General features: G+C 36.9%; 1 protein-coding gene across 1 annotated transcript; it reads right to left on the minus strand.

Annotated features, from left to right (window-relative positions):
- Positions 1–313: 313 nt before the first annotated feature.
- LOC132563332 (leucine-rich repeat-containing G-protein coupled receptor 4-like) lies at positions 314–3,651 on the minus strand. The gene is made up of 2 exons (XM_060228092.1): positions 3,590–3,651; positions 314–1,957 (listed from the first exon to the last, which is right to left on the minus strand). Exon 2 carries the CDS (start codon positions 1,943–1,945, stop codon positions 422–424), a length of 1,524 nt encoding a protein of 507 aa, XP_060084075.1. The 5' UTR covers positions 1,946–1,957; positions 3,590–3,651; the 3' UTR covers positions 314–421.
- Positions 3,652–18,466: the final 14,815 nt, after the last annotated feature.

Here is an 18,466-nt window from a genome sequence, read left to right on the forward strand (position 1 = left end):
CTTTATCACCCGACAATGGTCGTGCTGCCTGGTTCTCTTTTTAAATTGTCCATTTAAGACACTGACCTAACAAACCCTGCTGTGAAATATTGCACATACAGATTAAACATTGATCATGCTATATTTACTACAGTTCTGCAGACATCATGTAAGATTTGTACCAATCCTAATGACATCCTTCTAATGACTTCCTAAAGGCAGTATAATGTATTTTCCACTGTTGGTATAAATAATCACATCACCACATCATTATTATATAATTCGACAATCCCCTGGTATTGTGCTTTGGTTATTTGCAGTAAATGGTGGTAAATTTGAGGTTAATTTACAATTTGTTTCATAAAACTTCGTGTACACTACGTAAGTAAACGCTAATGAGAGTTTCTGAACCTATTATAATATTGCTAGGACATCTTCCTGGTCACGTGTCCCTTTCAAGGTCACTCATCCTAAGCTTTCGATCTCCCACCGGATAGTCGCTGTACTCATTGTCCACAGTAAAGGGGACGTCATCTGTTTGTCTGGCGTAGCGGTAGTACCTCCATCGTAAAACCATGGTGCGACGGAATCGCAGGATAAGTGCTATTATTGCTATCAACACTACTGATACTATTGCGAATATAACACCGTTTGTGATCCTATTGGACACATCAGTGTGGTCAACACAAGGCAGAATATCGTCGGTAAGCTCTGAAACACTCTTTTGTTTGAGCTCTGGAGGGCTCGCACACATCATATGTGACGTCATCTTCCAACCATGAGATTTTGAGAGCCATTTCAGAGCGCAGTCGCAGTGAAGAGGATTGTTGTCAAGACTTAACACGTTTAGGCTTTCCCAGCTCCCAAGACTCTCTGGAAAAGTTGTTAGACTACAATTTCCCAAAAGGAGCGTATGTAGATATTTCTGATTTTTAAATAACTCACCTGGAAGACTTTTCAGCCCTATGTTACCATTCAAATATATTGTTTGGAGTGACTTAAGCATCCGGAAGGCACCCGGTTGTATGTCTGTCAGGGCGAGATTGTAAGACATACGAAAGTCCTTCAAACCTGGAAAGCCGATCATAGCATCTGAAGTAATGGAGTCAATGTTGTTACCACTCAGAAAAAGACCCAGGAGACGGTTTAAGTCATTTAGTGGCGGAAATTCTGTCAATTTGTTGTCTTCTAAAAATATGTGGTTTATTTTCAATGCTTGTATGCCTCCAGTTTGATTGACAATAAATGCTTTGTCACTTATAACCGAAATCTGATTTCCAGATAAGAACAGCGATTTCAGAGAAACACAGTAAGTAAAATCAAACTCATTCACCGTAATAATGCGATTTCCACTTAGATGAAGTCTATATAACTTTGGGAAGTTCCGAAGAATTCTTTTAGGCACTGTTTCTAACCTGTTATGTCCTAAATCCAAGTTTGCAACGTTGGGAAGAAGTCCGAAGCTATCAGAATATATGACACTTATTTTGTTGTATGAAAGATCAATGGCTACCAGACTGGTCATGTTCCAGACAGCGTGGGCGTCCAACACTGAAATGTTGTTGTGGTCAAGTTCTAATGTTTCCAAGGATGGTAAATCAACGAAGGTCCCAGGTCTCACGAATTCAAACAAATTCTCTCTCAAAATAATTTGCTGTAAATTATCCATTCCTTGAAAAGTGTTATTTTCCACCTTTTCAACCCCGCTATCAGTAATGATAAGATTTTCCAACCTATCGAAAATCTGTAGTCTTGTTGTGAGAACGGTCAGGTTGTTACCCACAATATTCAAAGTTTTAATCAAAGAAGCGTTTGGAAAAATTTCCGGGAAATCTGTAACGCCAGAACAATTATTTACCGTTCTGGTAGTCAGATTGCAGTTACAATTTCCAGAACAAGTAAGGACCGCACTGGAGGAGAGACCAAACACAGTTCCCAGACACAGCAGCACGAATACAGTCGCCATTTCGGTTTGAATCTGGCAAAAACAATATATGAAAACAATAACTGATTTATATAAGGGCGGCTGTGGATAATATCCAGCAAGCCACCATCTAAAGTAACAAGAATTACAAGCAAAAATAATTTGTAAAAGGTGATTAGAGCTGTTCATTAAGTGATCTAGCTTTACTAATATCGGTTTGAGTTGGACTACATACATTTCTAATATGATTAGAAAAATAAGTGCATACAGTAGGCCGAAATTTACAACAGCACAGTGACATTTGATACTGATAATCAACAATATTTCAGCACACGAAATTTCTTTATACTCATCTTTTTTCATGTTGCTAACAAAATCGTGATGTTTTCTCGAAAAAAATATATCTTCTGCTTTCTCTGTCCCTAACAATACTCGTTTACAAGTTAGAACAGAGTGTATTTCTGTCACTCCACAAATTTATGTACTTGTCAATTAATTTTCCTAATGGGTAACTGACAAGACTTGTGCACTACGGTATAACCTCATTGTATCGCCGGTATCGCCACTCGTACCCCCAAAATCACATACCACCAAACTTTTTTTACAAAGGTGTCATCCGTTATATTAATCGATTTCACTGGATACATTAATCTACGTAATCGGTAACATTATTTGTTTTGGTCGGTTCATCTGATTTGTCACTTGAATTGTTTAGAGTGTTAATTCCAACTTGCATGACTGGTTAAGTTAATTAGTTTGATTGGTAACACTAAATGGTAACATTATTGGGTGGGACCGTTTACACTGATTTTTCATTGGTAACGTTAATTGGTGCGACTGACTACAGATACTATTTTAAGTGATAACATAAATAGGAGCGACTAACTACGGTAATTGTTTGATAGGGTAACATTAGTTAATGTGACCAGCTACGTTTTTTATAATTAATTGGTATGACTGGCTACTTTGTCTTGACCAGTAGTATTAATTGGTGTGACCAGTTACGTCGTTTATATTTTGACTGGTGACTTTGATCTTAGACAATGGTAATATTAATACGTTTGATATTATGTATATTGCTTTGTCTTTATGTTCAGCATACAAATTACGGTGTTACGTTGTATATGTGTTTTATCAAGTAATATTCCCAGTGTGTGATCACTGATTGGCAAGTATCCATTTTGCATACGGTGACGTATTTAATCAATAGGTACGTGTAGATATCACCTATCGCACATGTACAGGCCCCGGGCAAGAGACATATAATGACAGTATATAGACGTCAAAAATATTGCATCATCACAGCTTGTGAACGCCACTATACCACATCAACCACGAGAAACTCCGGCAATATCAATAACTGTTCAGTACAGCTTTCCTCGTGTCTGTAATCTAAATCCATGTTGCAATAAATTCCACGCGGAATAATTATGATATTAAATCTATATATTGTGACACCAAACACACAGAAGAGTGACTGTTTTGGCCGTTATAATTGAGCAGTATACCCGTGATATGCTATGTCTGTCGACGATTGTCTCCCTGTATACGTACACATCTACAGGTGATCGGTGCACACTTACAAGGAACACCTGTCTGTATGTCCTACCTGTACACACCTGTAAAATAATTGACTGAGTATCTTCCCTATTCAAACAGATCTAAGAACGTGATATATCAAGTTACCTGATAATAGAAGCTGGAAATATGACGTGATGCCCAGATCTCTACATGTCGAAATACTACAACGCAATCCTACCAAGGATCAATAAAATGGCGACATCTTCCGGTACTGGGGAAGGGGCTCACGAAAGGGAATTTAGTATCTTGTCATTTTCTAGTGTGGTTTCGGTTACGGTATGCATTATTACAATTCCTACTTTTTTCCTACCTGGAATTCTAGACGGCATTGCAATACATGTTTAAAGACGTTGACATTCCTAAATTCCGTAAGAATGTTTTAAATCTTTGTTAATCTATGTACAACATGATAAATTAAGTACACTTTAAACACTATGCAGCAGCCACCATCTTCAACTTGGTCAATAGTTATGACGAGAATGTTCTGTTAATTTGCTTCTGCTGACTTCGTTATGGTTGGATTCATCGCCAATATGTTAATGTCTTATTAATAAATCAACTTGAGATAATCTAAATGCAAAAATAACAACGAAACTACCAACATTTCAACAGAATTTTATTCAAACTTAAATATTTCGAAACGAGATAAATTATTATATGAACAAAGGGATAATTTATTACACCCGAATAAAATACTAGGAGATTGTAAACAGACTACGTACAGTGGCGGCCATTGTAAATATGCTGGAAAATAAAGTTGTTGAGAAAAATTAATGGAAATACTTAGTTTACAACCGATTTAATTGCTTTAACAATACGCAAATTATAGTAAAAACTTTGTCATTTTTTCCATCCATGTATCATTCAGATCTATCGTTCTATTGTAAACTAAATAAAACATTGTCTGAAAGCCGTTCTGTACGCGGGTCGTTAAAATCTCGTATTTTATATAGGTAGGGATTTGATGGACCGCAACTATGACACAAATAAAAACCGTGGTTAGATAGTTAGAACCCTTCGGACTAGATAAACATCTCGTTATAACTACGTGCGACACTTTAGCATAGCTGACACATGGGTTCAAACCGTTCCCTAATCAATATGAGGTACGTGAAAAGTCAGTGTCATAAGCAAGCAAATATTAACAGAAAAACCTCCACCTACCGACCACAATTTCTTTCAGACAGAAACCAGAAACATAGCTATCTTGTTTCTTTTTTCTCTGACCTATTTGTCAGCTGTCGACATCTTGCACGAAAATTAAAATGACTTGTACCAGCCTTTGTAAATCGAATGCGACACTTTAGTCTACAGGCTGAGGCAACAGCAATGGTACAATCTAGAGATGAAGAATTCACGATAGGAAAATAGAATTTCTTGCGCTACAGTTTGGTAGAAAACTGTCAAGTAAGGTTGGTTTCACCGAAGTGACCGATCGCTATAAGTGGCTATGTTAGAAAAGAGTCGATCGTGTCCTTGATTCTCAATAATGATGTGTTTATGCGATGGACATGATGAATTAATTATTGTCATTTGAAGAATGTATATAATTAGCGAATATAAAAGTGAAATTCAAAGATTTGGCAAGTGTTTTGTTGTTGTTTTGATAATTACTGCATTTCTGATCCACAGACGATTTCAGCCAGGTTCACCTAATCCAGTTCATAACCTAGAAAGCCCTTAAGGTGGCGAGTCGATATTAATTGGCAAAACTACTGCTCGTCTGTAGACGCCTTCCATGTTATGTCTCGTCGTCTCCACCAAAGCAAGCCAAACGATTGCTCTGCCGTCTGTGATTGCTGTGCGTCCTAGAAATATAAAACAGTTGTAATATTTTGATTTATTACTTAGGTACACAACTTACACTTAATGTTACTTAGTTACACTTAATGTTACTTAGTTACACTTAATATTACTTAGTTACACTTTATATTACTTAGTTACACTTAATATTACTTAATTACACTTTATATTACTTAGTTACACTTAATATTACTTAATTGCACTTTATATAACTTAGTTACACTTAATATATTCTTAGTTACACTTTATATTACTTAGTTACACTTTATATTACTTAGTTAAACTTTATATTACTAAGTTAAAATTTATATTATATTTAGCTACATATTTCTTAGCTGCACTTTATGTTACTTAGCTACCATTTATATTACTTAGTTACACTTTTTATTACTTAGTTACAATTTACATTACCTAGTTAAACTTTATATTACTTAGCTACAATTTGTGTTACGTAGCTACATATTTCTTAGCTACACTTTATGTTACTTAGCTACCATTTATATTACTTAGTTACAATTTATATTACTTAATAACATTATATATTACCAAGATACATTTTATATTGCTTAGATGCAATTTGTATTACGTAGCTACAATTTATATTAGCTACACTTAATATTACTCAGCTAAACTTTATCTAATTCGAAACTTGCATTGGAGGTGCTATTACGTTGTGTTACAATCCTTTTAGAGAAACAAAATTTTCATTGTTATTATTTTTCTTTTGCGTGAGATCGCTTGTATCTGCTCTAACTGAAGCGGTTATAGGGAGATGTTTCCACCAGACAACAAAATGTCACAAATAGAATCGCTACGTGGTTCTGTCCCTGACCTTTAACTAGACAGGGCGAAATGTCAAAATGATGATCTATTTATCAACCTGTTTTACAAACCGTGATTGTGAGTTTCCAAGTTACATCGTGTATCCGGTTGACTACGCCGTGGGGCCACACTGAGCTGGGTGCACACTACTGTATACAAGTCGTGAACATGGCCTTCGGAATTCCAACATATGTGATTGTCATCCTCTTAGTGCCATTTATTTCAGCACAACCATCTCAAAAGGTAAGGGTTTTACAATTTCTGAGAATAATAAAAGTTTTAAAAAACCCAATGCGATAACATAATAGTTGAGTGTGGTAAGTAAATGTTAGCTTGAGGGGTGTTAACGGTAAATACATTTTTGATAAAACACTATCTCATGCACAAAACTGGACAATATATTGTGACGAATATCATTTTATTTGTGGAATGGATGCAGAGATTAACTCGATCGATACTCAACCTTACGTGTTTAAACCTTTTTTACGAAGTTACTTAAAATTTTACGTATTGCACAAGCTTAGAGTCGGGTGTTTGGTAATTGTACGCTGTTTGTCTTTCACTATAAACTACAAAACAATGGTTCTCCAAAGGAGATTTGTAACAGGAAATTGGATAACAAAATTAAAAGAGATTTCTTCACGAAAAAAAATCATGAGATTTATCTCTAAACGTTAATCGGTGGTTTGAAATGTCTGCCATGCTTTAGATACCGTGGGTTCGCAAAGTCGATGTTGACCTTTCCTCAATGACAAGAGCATCGTTTTATAGTATCAAGTGACAAGACGTGTATTTACATAACAAGAACCTAAGTAGAGCATAGAGAGTAAAATTAATTCATTGGGCGGTTGTCTCTACTAGCAGGTCTTTATGTTCAGTAGTCGCACTAATGTTTATCAGTAACAGTGTATTAGAGATTTCAGTAATCTCTATCAGTAACAGTGTATTAGAGATTTCAGTAATCTCTATCAGTAACAGTGTTTTAGAGATTTCAGTAATCTCTATCAGTAACAGGGTATGAGAGATTTCAGTAATCACTATCAGAAACAGGGTATGAGAGATTTCAGTAATCTCTATCAGTAACAGGGTATTAAAGATTTCAGTAATCTCTACCAGTAACAGTGTATTAGAGATTTCAGTAATCTCTATCAGTAACAGGGTATGAGAGATTTCAGTAATCTCTATCAGAAACAGGGTATGAGAGATTTCAGTAATCTCTATCAGTAACAGGGTATTAGAGATTTCAGTAATCTCTACCAGTCACAGTGTATGAGAGATTTCAGTAATCTGTATCAGTAACAGTGTATGAGAGATTTCAGTAATCTCTATCAGTAACAGGGTATTAGAGATTTCAGTAATCTCTACCAGTCACAGTGTATGAGAGATTTCAGTAATCTGTATCAGTAACAGTGTATGAGAGATTTCAGTAATCTCTATCAGAAACAGGGTATGAGAGATTTCAGTAATCTCTATCAGTAACAGGGTATTAGAGATTTCAGTAATCTCTACCAGTAACAGTGTATTAGAGATTTCAGTAATCTCTACCAGTCACAGTGTATGAAAGATTTCAGTAATCTCTATCAGTAACAGTGTATGAGAGATTTCAGTAATCTCTACCAGTAACAGTGTATGAGATATTTCAGTAATCTCTACAAGTAACAGTGTATGAGAGATTTCAGTAATCTCTATCAGTAACAGGGTATGAGAGATTTCAGTAATCTCTATCAGTAACAGGGTATGAGAGATTTCAGTAATCTCAACCAGTAACAGGGCATTAGAGATTTCAGTAATCTCTACCAGTAACAGTGTATTAGAGATTTCAGTAATCTCTACCAGTCACAGTGTATGAAAGATTTCAGTAATCTCTATCAGTAACAGTGTATGAGAGATTTCAGTAATCTCTACCAGTAACAGTGTATGAGATATTTCAGTAATCTCTCCCAGTGACAGGGTATGAGAGATTTCAGTAATCTCTATCAGTAACAGGGTATTAGAGATTTCAGTAATCTCTACCAGTAAAAGTGTATGAGAGATTTCAGTAATCTCTACCAGTAACAGTGTATTAGAGATTTCAGTAATCTGTATCCGTAACAGGGCATTAGAGATTTCAGTAATCTCTACCAGTCACAGTGTATGAAAGATTTCAGTAATCTCTATCAGTAACAGTGTATGAGAGATTTCAGTAATCTCTACCAGTAACAGTGTATGAGATATTTCAGTAATCTCTCCCAGTGACAGGGTATGAGAGATTTCAGTAATCTCTATCAGTAACAGGGTATTAGAGATTTCAGTAATCTCTACCAGTAAAAGTGTATGAGAGATTTCAGTAATCTCTACCAGTAACAGTGTATTAGAGATTTCAGTAATCTGTATCCGTAACAGGGCATTAGAGATTTCAGTAATCTCTACCAGTAACAGGGTATTAGAGATTTCAGTAATCTCTACCAGTCACAGTGTATGAGAGATTTCAGTAATCTCTATCAGTAACAGTGTATGAGAGATTTCAGTAATCTCTACAAGTAACAGTGTATGAGATATTTCAGTAATCTCTACAAGTAACAGGGTATGAGAGATTTCAGTAATCTCTACCAGTAACAGGGTATTAGAGATTTCAGTAATCTCTATCAGTAAAAGTGTATAAGAGATTTCAGTAATCTCTACAAGTAACAGGGTATGAGAGATTTCAGTAATCTCTACCAGTAACAGGGTATTAGAGATTTCAGGAATCTCTACCAGTAACAGTGTATGAGAGATTTCAGTAATCTCTACCAGTAACAGTGTATGAGAGATTTCAGTAATCTCTATCAGTAACAGTGTATGATAGATTTCAGTAATCTCTACCAGTAACAGTGTATTAAAGATTTCAGTAATCTCTACCAGTAACAGGGTATTAGAGATTTCAGTAATCTATATCAGTAACAGTGTTTTAGAGATTTCAGTAATCTCTACCAATAACAGTGTATGAGAGATTTCAGTAATCTCTACCAGTAACAGGGTATAAAAGATTTCAGTAATCTCTACCAGTAAGAGTGTATGAGAAATTTCAGTAATCTCTACCAGCAACAGGGTATGAGAGATTTCAGCAATCTGTATCAGTAACAGGGTATTAGAGATTTCAGTAATCTCTACACGAGTAACAGTGTATGAGAAATTTCAGTAATCTCTACCAGTAACAGGGTATGAGAGATTTCAGTAATCTCTATCAGTAACAGGGTATTAGAGATTTCAGTAATCTCTACCAACAACAGGGTATTAGAGATTTCAGGCCTCTATACCAGTAACAGGCTATGAGAGATTTCAGTAATCTCTACCAGTAACAGTAGAGATTTCAGTAATCTCTACACGAGTAGTGTATGAGAGATTTCAGTAATCTCTACCAGTAACAGGGTATGAGAGATTTCAGTAATCTCTATCAGTAACAGGGTATGATAAATTTCAGTAATCTCTACCAATAACAGTGTATGAGAGATTTCAGTAATCTCTATCAGTAACAGGGTATGATAAATTTCAGTAATCTCTACCAATAACAGTGTATGAGAGATTTCAGTAATCTCTACCAGTAACAGGGTATAAAAGATTTCAGTAATCTCTACCAGTAACAGTGTATTAAAGATTTCAGTAATCTCTACCAGTAACAGGGTATGAGAGATTTCAGTAATCTCTATCAGTAACAGTGTATAAGAGATTTCAGTAATCTCTACCAGTAACAGGGTATGAGAGATTTCAGTAATCTCTACCAGTAACAGTGTATTAGCGATTTCAGTAATCTCTATCAGTAACAGGGTATGAGAGATTTCAGTAATCTCTATCAGTAACAGGGTATTAGAGATTTCAGTAATCTCTAACAGTGTTTTAGAGATTTCAGTAATCTCTACCAGTCACAGTGTATGAGAGATTTCAGTAATCTCTATCAGTAACAGTGTATGAGAGATTTCAGTAATCTCTATCAGTAACTGTGTATTAGAGATTTCAGTAATCTGTATCCGTAACAGGGCATTAGAGATTTCAGTAATCTCTACCAGTAACAGGGTATTAGAGATTTCAGTAATCTCTACCAGTAACAGTGTATGAGAGATTTCAGTAATCTCTATCAGTAACAGTGTATGAGAGATTTCAGTAATCTCTACAAGTAACAGTGTATGAGATATTTCAGTAATCTCTACCAGTAACAGGGTATTAGAGATTTCAGTAATCTCTATCAGTAAAAGTGTATAAGAGAATTCAGTAATCTCTACCAGTAACAGGGTATGAGAGATTTCAGTAATCTCTACCAGTAACAGGGTATTAGAGATTTCAGGAATCTCTACCAGTAACAGGGTATGAGAGATTTCAGTAATCTCTACCAGTAACAGTGTATGAGAGATTTCAGTAATCTCTACAAGTAACAGTGTATGAGAGATTTCAGTAATCTCTACCAGTAACAGGGTATGAGAGATTTCAGTAATCTCTACCAGTAACAGTGTATTAGAGATTTCAGGAATCTCTACCAGTAACAGGGTATGAGAGATTTCAGTAATCTCTACCAGTAACAGGGTATGAGAGATTTCAGTAATCTCTATCAGTAACAGTGTAGTAGAGATTTCAGTAATCTGTATCCGTAACAGGGCATTAGAAATTTCAGTAATCTCTACCAGTAACAGGATATGAGAGATTTCAGTAATCTCTACCAGTAACAGTGTATTAAAGATTTCAGTAATCTGTATCAGTAACAGGGTATTAGAGATTTCAGTAATCTCTACACGAGTAACAGTGTATGAGAAATTTCAGTAATCTCTACCAGTAACAGGGTATTAAAGATTTCAGTAATCTCTATCAGTAGCAGTGTTGTAGAGATTTCAGTAATCTCTATCAGTAACAGTGTTTTAGAGATTTCAGTAATCTCTATCAGTAACAGTGTATGAGAGATTTCAGTAATCTCTATCAGTAACAGGGTATTAGAGATTTCAGTAATCTCTATCAGTAGCAGTGTTGTAGAGATTTCAGTAATCTGTATCAGTAACAGAGTTTTATAGATTTCAGTAATCTTGATCAGAAACAGGGTATTAGAGATTTCAGTAATCTCTATCAGTAACAGTGTTTTAGAGATTTCAGTAATCTGTATCAGTAACAGCGTTTTAGAGATTTCAGTAATCTCTACCAGTAACAGGGTATTAGAGATTTCAGTAATCTGTACCAGTAACAGGGTATTAGAGATTTCAGTAATCTATATCAGTAACAGTGTATGAGAGATTTCAGTAATCTCTACCAGTCACAGTGTATGAGAGATTTCAGTAATCTCTTCCAGTAACAGGGTATTAGAGATTTCAGTAATCTATATCAGTAACAGTGTATGAGAGATTTCAGTAATCTCTACCAGTCACAGTGTATGAGAGATTTCAGTAATCTCTTCCAGTAACAGTGTATTAGAGATTTCAGTAATCTCTATCAGTAACAGGGTATGAGAGATTTCAGTAATCTCCATCAGTAACAGGGTATGAGAGATTTCAGTAATCTCTATCAGTAACAGTGTATTGGAGATTTCAGTAATCTCTATCAGTAACAGGGTATTAGAGATTTCAGTAATCTCTACCAATAACAGGGTATTAGAGATTTCAGTAATCTCTACCATTAACAGTGTTTTAGAGATTTCAGTAATCTCTACCAGTCACAGTGTATGAGAGATTTCAGTAATCTCTATCAGTAACAGTGTATGAGAGATTTCAGTAATCTCTACAAGTAACAGGGTATGAGAGATTTCAGTAATCTCTACCAGTAACAGGGTATGAGAGATTTCAGTAATCTCTACCAGTCACAGTGTATTAGCGATTTCAGTAATCTCTATCAGTAACAGGGTATGAGAGATTTCAGTAATCTCTATCAGTAACAGGGTATGAGAGATTTCAGTAATCTCTATCAGTAACAGTGTATTAGAGATTTCTATAATCTCTATCAGTAACAGGGTATTAGAGATTTCAGTAATCTTTATCAGAAACAGAGTTTTACAGATTTCAGTAATCTTGATCAGAAACAGGGTATTAGAGATTTCAGTAATCTCTATCAGTAACAGTGTTTTAGAGATTTCAGTAATCTGTATCAGTAACAGCGTTTTAGAGATTTCAGTAATCTCTACCAGTAACAGGGTATTAGAGATTTCAGTAATCTGTACCAGTAACAGGGTATTAGAGATTTCAGTAATCTATATCAGTAACAGTGTATGAGAGATTTCAGTAATCTCTACCAGTCACAGTGTATGAGAGATTTCAGTAATCTCTTCCAGTAACAGGGTATTAGAGATTTCAGTAATCTATATCAGTAACAGTGTATGAGATATTTCAGTAATCTCTATCAGTAACAGGGTATGAGAGATTTCAGTAATCTATATCAGTAACAGTGTATGAGATATTTCAGTAATCTCTTCCAGTAACAGTGTATTAGAGATTTCAGTAATCTCTATCAGTAACAGGGTATGAGAGATTTCAGTAATCTCTACCAGTCACAGTGTATTAGCGATTTCAGTAATCTCTATCAGTAACAGGGTATGAGAGATTTCAGTAATCTCTATCAGTAACAGGGTATGAGAGATTTCAGTAATCTCTATCAGTAACAGTGTATTAGAGATTTCTGTAATCTCTATCAGTAACAGGGTATTAGAGATTTCAGTAATCTCTATCAGTAACAGTGTATGAGATATTTCAGTAATCTCTATCAGTAACAGGGTATGAGAGATTTCAGTAATCTCCATCAGTAACAAGGTATGAGAGATTTCAGTAATCTCTAGCAGTAACAGGGTATGAGAGATTTCAGTAATCTCCATCAGTAACAGGGTATGAGAGATTTCAGTAATCTCTATCAGTAACAGTGTATTGGAGATTTCAGTAATCTCTATCAGTAACAGGGTATGAGAGATTTCAGTAAGCTCTACCAGTAACAGTGTATTAGAGATTTCAGTGATCTCTATCAGTAACAGGGTATTAGAGATTTCAGTAATCTCTATCAGTAACAGTGTATTAGAGATTTCAGTAATCTCTACCAGTCACAGTGTATTAGTGATTTCAGTAATCTCTATCAGTAACAGGGTATGAGAGATTTCATTAATCTCTATCAGTAACAGTGTATTAGAGATTTCAGTAATCTCTATCAGTAACAGGGTATGAGAGATTTCAGTAATCTCTACCAGTCACAGTGTATTAGTGATTTCAGTAATCTCTATCAGTAACAGGGTATGAGAGATTTCAGTAATCTCTATCAGTAACAGGGTATGAGAGATTTCAGTAAGCTCTACCAGTAACAGTGTATTAGAGATTTCAGTGATCTCTATCAGTAACAGGGTATGAGAGATTTCAGTAATCTCTACCAGTAACAGTGTATTAGAGATTTCAGTGATCTCTATCAGTAACAGGGTATGAGAGATTTCAGTAATCTCCATCAGTAACAGGGTATGAGAGATTTCAGTAATCTCTATCAGTAACAGTGTATTAGAGATTTCAGTAATCTCTATCAGTAACAGGGTATGAGAGATTTCAGTAAGCTCTACCAGTAACAGTGTATTAGAGATTTCAGTGATCTCTATCAGTAACAGGGTATGAGAGATTTCAGTAATGTCCATCAGTAACAGGGTATGAGAGATTTCAGTAATCTCTATCAGTAACAGTGTATTAGAGATTTCAGTAATCTCTATCAGTAACAGGGTATGAGAGATTTCAGTAAGCTCTACCAGTAACAGTGTATTAGAGATTTCAGTGATCTCTATCAGTAACAGGGTATGAGAGATTTCAGTAATCTCCATCAGTAACAGGGTATGAGAGATTTCAGTAATCTCTATCAGTAACAGTGTATTAGAGATTTCAGTAATCTCTATCAGTAACAGGGTATTAGAGATTTCAGTAATCTCTACCAGTAACAGTGTATTAGAGATTTCAGTAATCTCTACCAGTCACAGTGTATTAGTGATTTCAGTAATCTCTATCAGTAACAGGGTATGAGAGATTTCAGTAATCTCTATTAGTTTATTTGAGACTTCCTGAAATTTTACCTCTATTTGTATATTTTTTTTTGTATAAACTACGAAAATCAGGAAATTTAACCTAATGTAAGGAAGTATTATAGTTCTGTGAGACATTTTACCACACACATATTTATAGTGCTGACCTATGCTTGAGTAATAAGAATTTATAATATCCCCGTATGTTAAGTAATTGTTAAATGTCTGGCTCTCCGCATACCATTTTAATTGTAAACATGTAGGATGCTGATAAGTATCAGTGTAACATTGAGCATATAAAAAACTCAACTGGAAACCTCAGTCATTTAGACTAAATAGGGGTCGCCGAACATAACACCCGGGCAGACACATAATGGCCTGTCAGGCCAGCATTATCATGTTAAAACATCCTCTGATAACCTCATTCACACGAGGCTCCGTCGCACTTAAGCTAACCTGTCAGAATCTTCAATATCGCTGTTTTATATTTCATAAAGGCCCCAATCCACTGAAAATTCGAGAGTTTCAGGGGACAACGGATTAAGTCCAAGAGATAGGTCAGTATCCAAAATGCTAAAAAGTATTTCACGTCAGGAAGTTGGGAGGTTGAGTCAAACTTTATTTATCATAGAGACTGAGAATCTTTATTCAAAGTCACAAGTCGGTTTTGTTTTAAATGAATAAATAAAACATTTACATACACCTGACAACGGATGTTAACCAGTAGGAGTATATTTTTGTCTATAATCTGTTGACCATCTCGTCACACTTTTTTCGACTTTAGTGTACATAGGATTATATTGGTGCCGAAAAAGTTGATCGATTCCGTACCATCTCTAACACTGCGAACGTCAATGCTAAAAACGCTCCACATTGGTCATTTGTCTGATGAAGGTGACCATGTAGTTATCGAAACGTCACACACAAATTTTCTGCTGGCTGTGTTATAAAATTTGTATTCTATTCCTCAGACCAATATTCCTTCCCGTTATTACACCATAAGGTTAATATTCCCTCTCGTAACCACTTCATCAGACCAATATTCCCTCCCGTAACCACTTCATCAGACCAATATTCCCTCTCGTAACTTGTTCATCAGACCAATATTCCCTCCCGTAACCACTTCATCAGACCAATATTCCCTCTCGTGACCTATTCATCAGGCCAATATTCCCTCTCGTAACCACTTCATCAGACCAATATTCCCTCTCGTAACCACTTCAACAGACCAATATTCCCTCCCGTAACCACTTCAACAGACCAATATTCCCTCTCGTAACCTATTCATCAGGCCAATATTCCCTCTCGTAACCGCTTCATTAGACCAATATTCCCTCCTGTAACCACTTCAACAGACCAATATTCCCTCCCGTAACCACTTCATCAGACCAATATTCCCTGCCGTATCCACTTCATCAGACCAATATTCCCTCTCGTAACCACTTCATAAAACAAATATTCCCTCCCGCAACCTATTCAACAGACCAATATTCCCTCACGTAACCACTTCATCAGACCAATATTCCCTCCCGTAACCACTTCATCAGACCAATATTCCCTCCCGTAACCACTTCAACAGACCAATATTCTCTCTCGTAACTTATTCATCAGACCAATATTCCCTCCCGTAACCACTTCATCAGACCAATTTTCCCTCTCGTAACCACTTCACCAAAACAATATTCCCTCCCGTAACCACTTCATCAGACCAATATTCCCTTTCGTAACCACTTCATCAGACCAATATTCCCTTTCGTAACCACTTCATCAGACCAATATTTCCATTAACTCGTCAATGTATACCTAAAACTACCACATTGCTTTGCATTATCTCATGTTAAATTTGGTGTGTTTACACCTATGTAATCTCCTGTGTAATATATGTACCCATATCTTGTGTAATTAAATGACACATATCCATCTCCTGTGTAAAGTATGCATTAACCCATGTCCATCTCCTGTGTAAAGTACGCATTAACCCATGTCCATCTCCTGTGTAAAGTACGCATTAACCCATGTCCATCTCCTGTGTAAAGTATGCATTAACCCATGTCCATCTCCTGTGTAAAGTACGCATAGACCCATGTCCATCTCCTGTGTAAAGTATGCATTAACCCATGTCCATCTCCTGTGTAAAGTAACCCATGTCCATCTCCTGTGTAAAGTAGTCCATCTCCTGTGTAAAGTATGCATTAACCCATGTCCATCTCCTGTGTAAAGTATGCATTAACCCATGTCCATCTCCTGTGTAAAGTACGCATTAACCCATGTCCATCTCCTGTGTAAAGTACGCATCGTCCCATGTCCATCTCCTGTGTAAAGTACGCATCGACCCATGTCCATCTCCTGTGTAAAGTACGCATTAACCCATGTCCATCTCCTGTGTAAAGTACGCATTAACCCATGTCCATCTCCTGTGTAAAGTATGCATTAACCCATGTCCATCTCCTGTGTAAAGTACGCATCGTCCCATGTCCATCTCCTGTGTAAAGTATGCATTAACCCATGTCCATGCATTAACCCATGTCCATCTCCTGTGTAAAGTACGCATTAACCCATGCCCATCTCCTGTGTAAAGTACGCATCGTCCCAAATCCATCTCCTGTGTAAAGTATGCATCGACCCATGTCCATCTCTTGTGTAAAGCACGCATTAACCCATGTCCATCTCCTGTGTAAAGTATGCATTAACCCATGTCCATCTCCTGTGTAAAGTACGCATTAACCCATGTCCATCTCCTGTGTAAAGTACGCATCGTCCCATGTCCATCTCCTGTGTAAAGTACGCATTAACCCATGTCCATCTCCTGTGTAAAGTATGCATTAACCCATGTCCATCTCCTGTGTAAAGTATGCATCGCCCTATGTCCATCTCCTGTGTAAAGTACGCATTAACCCATGTCCATCTCCTGTGTAAAGTAAGCATTAACCCATGTCCATCTCCTGTGTAAAGTACGTATTAACCCATGTCCATCTCCTGTGTAAAGTACGCATCGACCCATGTCCATCTCCTGTGTAAAGTACGCATTAACCCATGTCCATCTCCTGTGTAAAGCACGCATTAACCCATGTCCATCTCCTGTGTAATGCATTAACCCATGTCCATTCATTAACCCATGTCCATCTCCTGTGTAAAGTACGCATTAACCCATGTCCATTTCCTGTGTAAAGTATGCATTAACCCTATGTCCATCTCCTGTGTAAAGTATGCATTAACCCATGTCCATCTCCTGTGTAAAGTATGCATCGACCCATGTCCATCTCCTGTGTAAAGTATGCATTAACCCATGTCCATCTCCTGTGTAAAGTACGCATTAACCCATGTCCATCTCCTGTGTAAAGTACGCATTAACCCATGTCCATCTCCTGTGTAAAGTATGCATCGACCCATGTCCATCTCCTGTGTAAAGTATGCATTAACCCATGTCCATCTCTTGTGTAAAGTACGCATCGTCCCATGTCCATCTCCTGTGTAAAGTATGCATCGTCCCATGTCCATCTCCTGTGTAAAGTATGCATTAACCCATGTCCATCTCCTGTGTAAAGTACGCATCTCCTGTGTAAAGTACGCATTAACCCATGTCCATCTCCCATCTCCTGTGTAAAGTACGCATTAACCCATGTCCATCTCCTGTGTAAAAGTACCCATGCATCATCCCATGTCCATCTCCTGTGTAAAGTATGCATAACCCATGTCCATCTCCTGTGTAAAGTACGCATTAACCCATGTCCATCTCCTGTGTAAAGTACGCATTAACCCATGTCCATCTCCTGTGTAAAGTATGCATTAACCCATGTCCATCTCCTGTGTAAAGTACGCATTAACCCATGTCCATCTCCTGTGTAAAGTACGCATTAACCCATGTCCATCTCCTGTGTAAAGTATGCATTAACCCATGTCCATCTCCTGTGTAAAGTACGCATCGACCCATGTCCATCTCCTGTGTAAAGTACGCATTAACCCATGTCCATCTCCTGTGTAAAGTACGCATCGTCCCATGTCCATCTCCTGTGTAAAGTACGCATCGTCCCATGTCCATCTCCTGTGTAAAGTATGCATTAACCCATGTCCATCTCCTGTGTAAAGTACGCATTAACCCATGTCCATCTCCTGTGTAAAGTACGCATTAACCCATGTCCATCTCCTGTGTAAAGTACGCATTAACCCATGTCCATCTCCTGTGTAAAGTACGCATTAACCCATGTCCATCTCCTGTGTAAAGTACGCATTAACCCATGTCCATCTCCTGTGTAAAGTATGCATTAACCCATGTCCATCTCCTGTGTAAAGTCCATCTCCTGTGTAAAGTATGCATTAACCCATGTCCATCTCCTGTGTAAAGTATGCATCGACCCATGTCCATCTCCTGTGTAAAGTATGCATTAACCCATGTCCAT

The sequence above is a fragment of the Ylistrum balloti genome, unplaced genomic scaffold, assembly GCF_031769215.1.
Source record: "Ylistrum balloti isolate Yb309-2 unplaced genomic scaffold, AGI_CSIRO_Ybal_v1 Utg371680, whole genome shotgun sequence".
NCBI lineage: Eukaryota > Metazoa > Mollusca > Bivalvia > Pectinida > Pectinidae > Ylistrum > Ylistrum balloti.

Coding starts and splice junctions, on each gene's coding strand:
- LOC132563332 (XM_060228092.1), bottom strand. CDS start 1,945: ATGGCGACTGTATTCGTGCTGCTGTGTCTGGGAACTGTGTTTGGTCTC.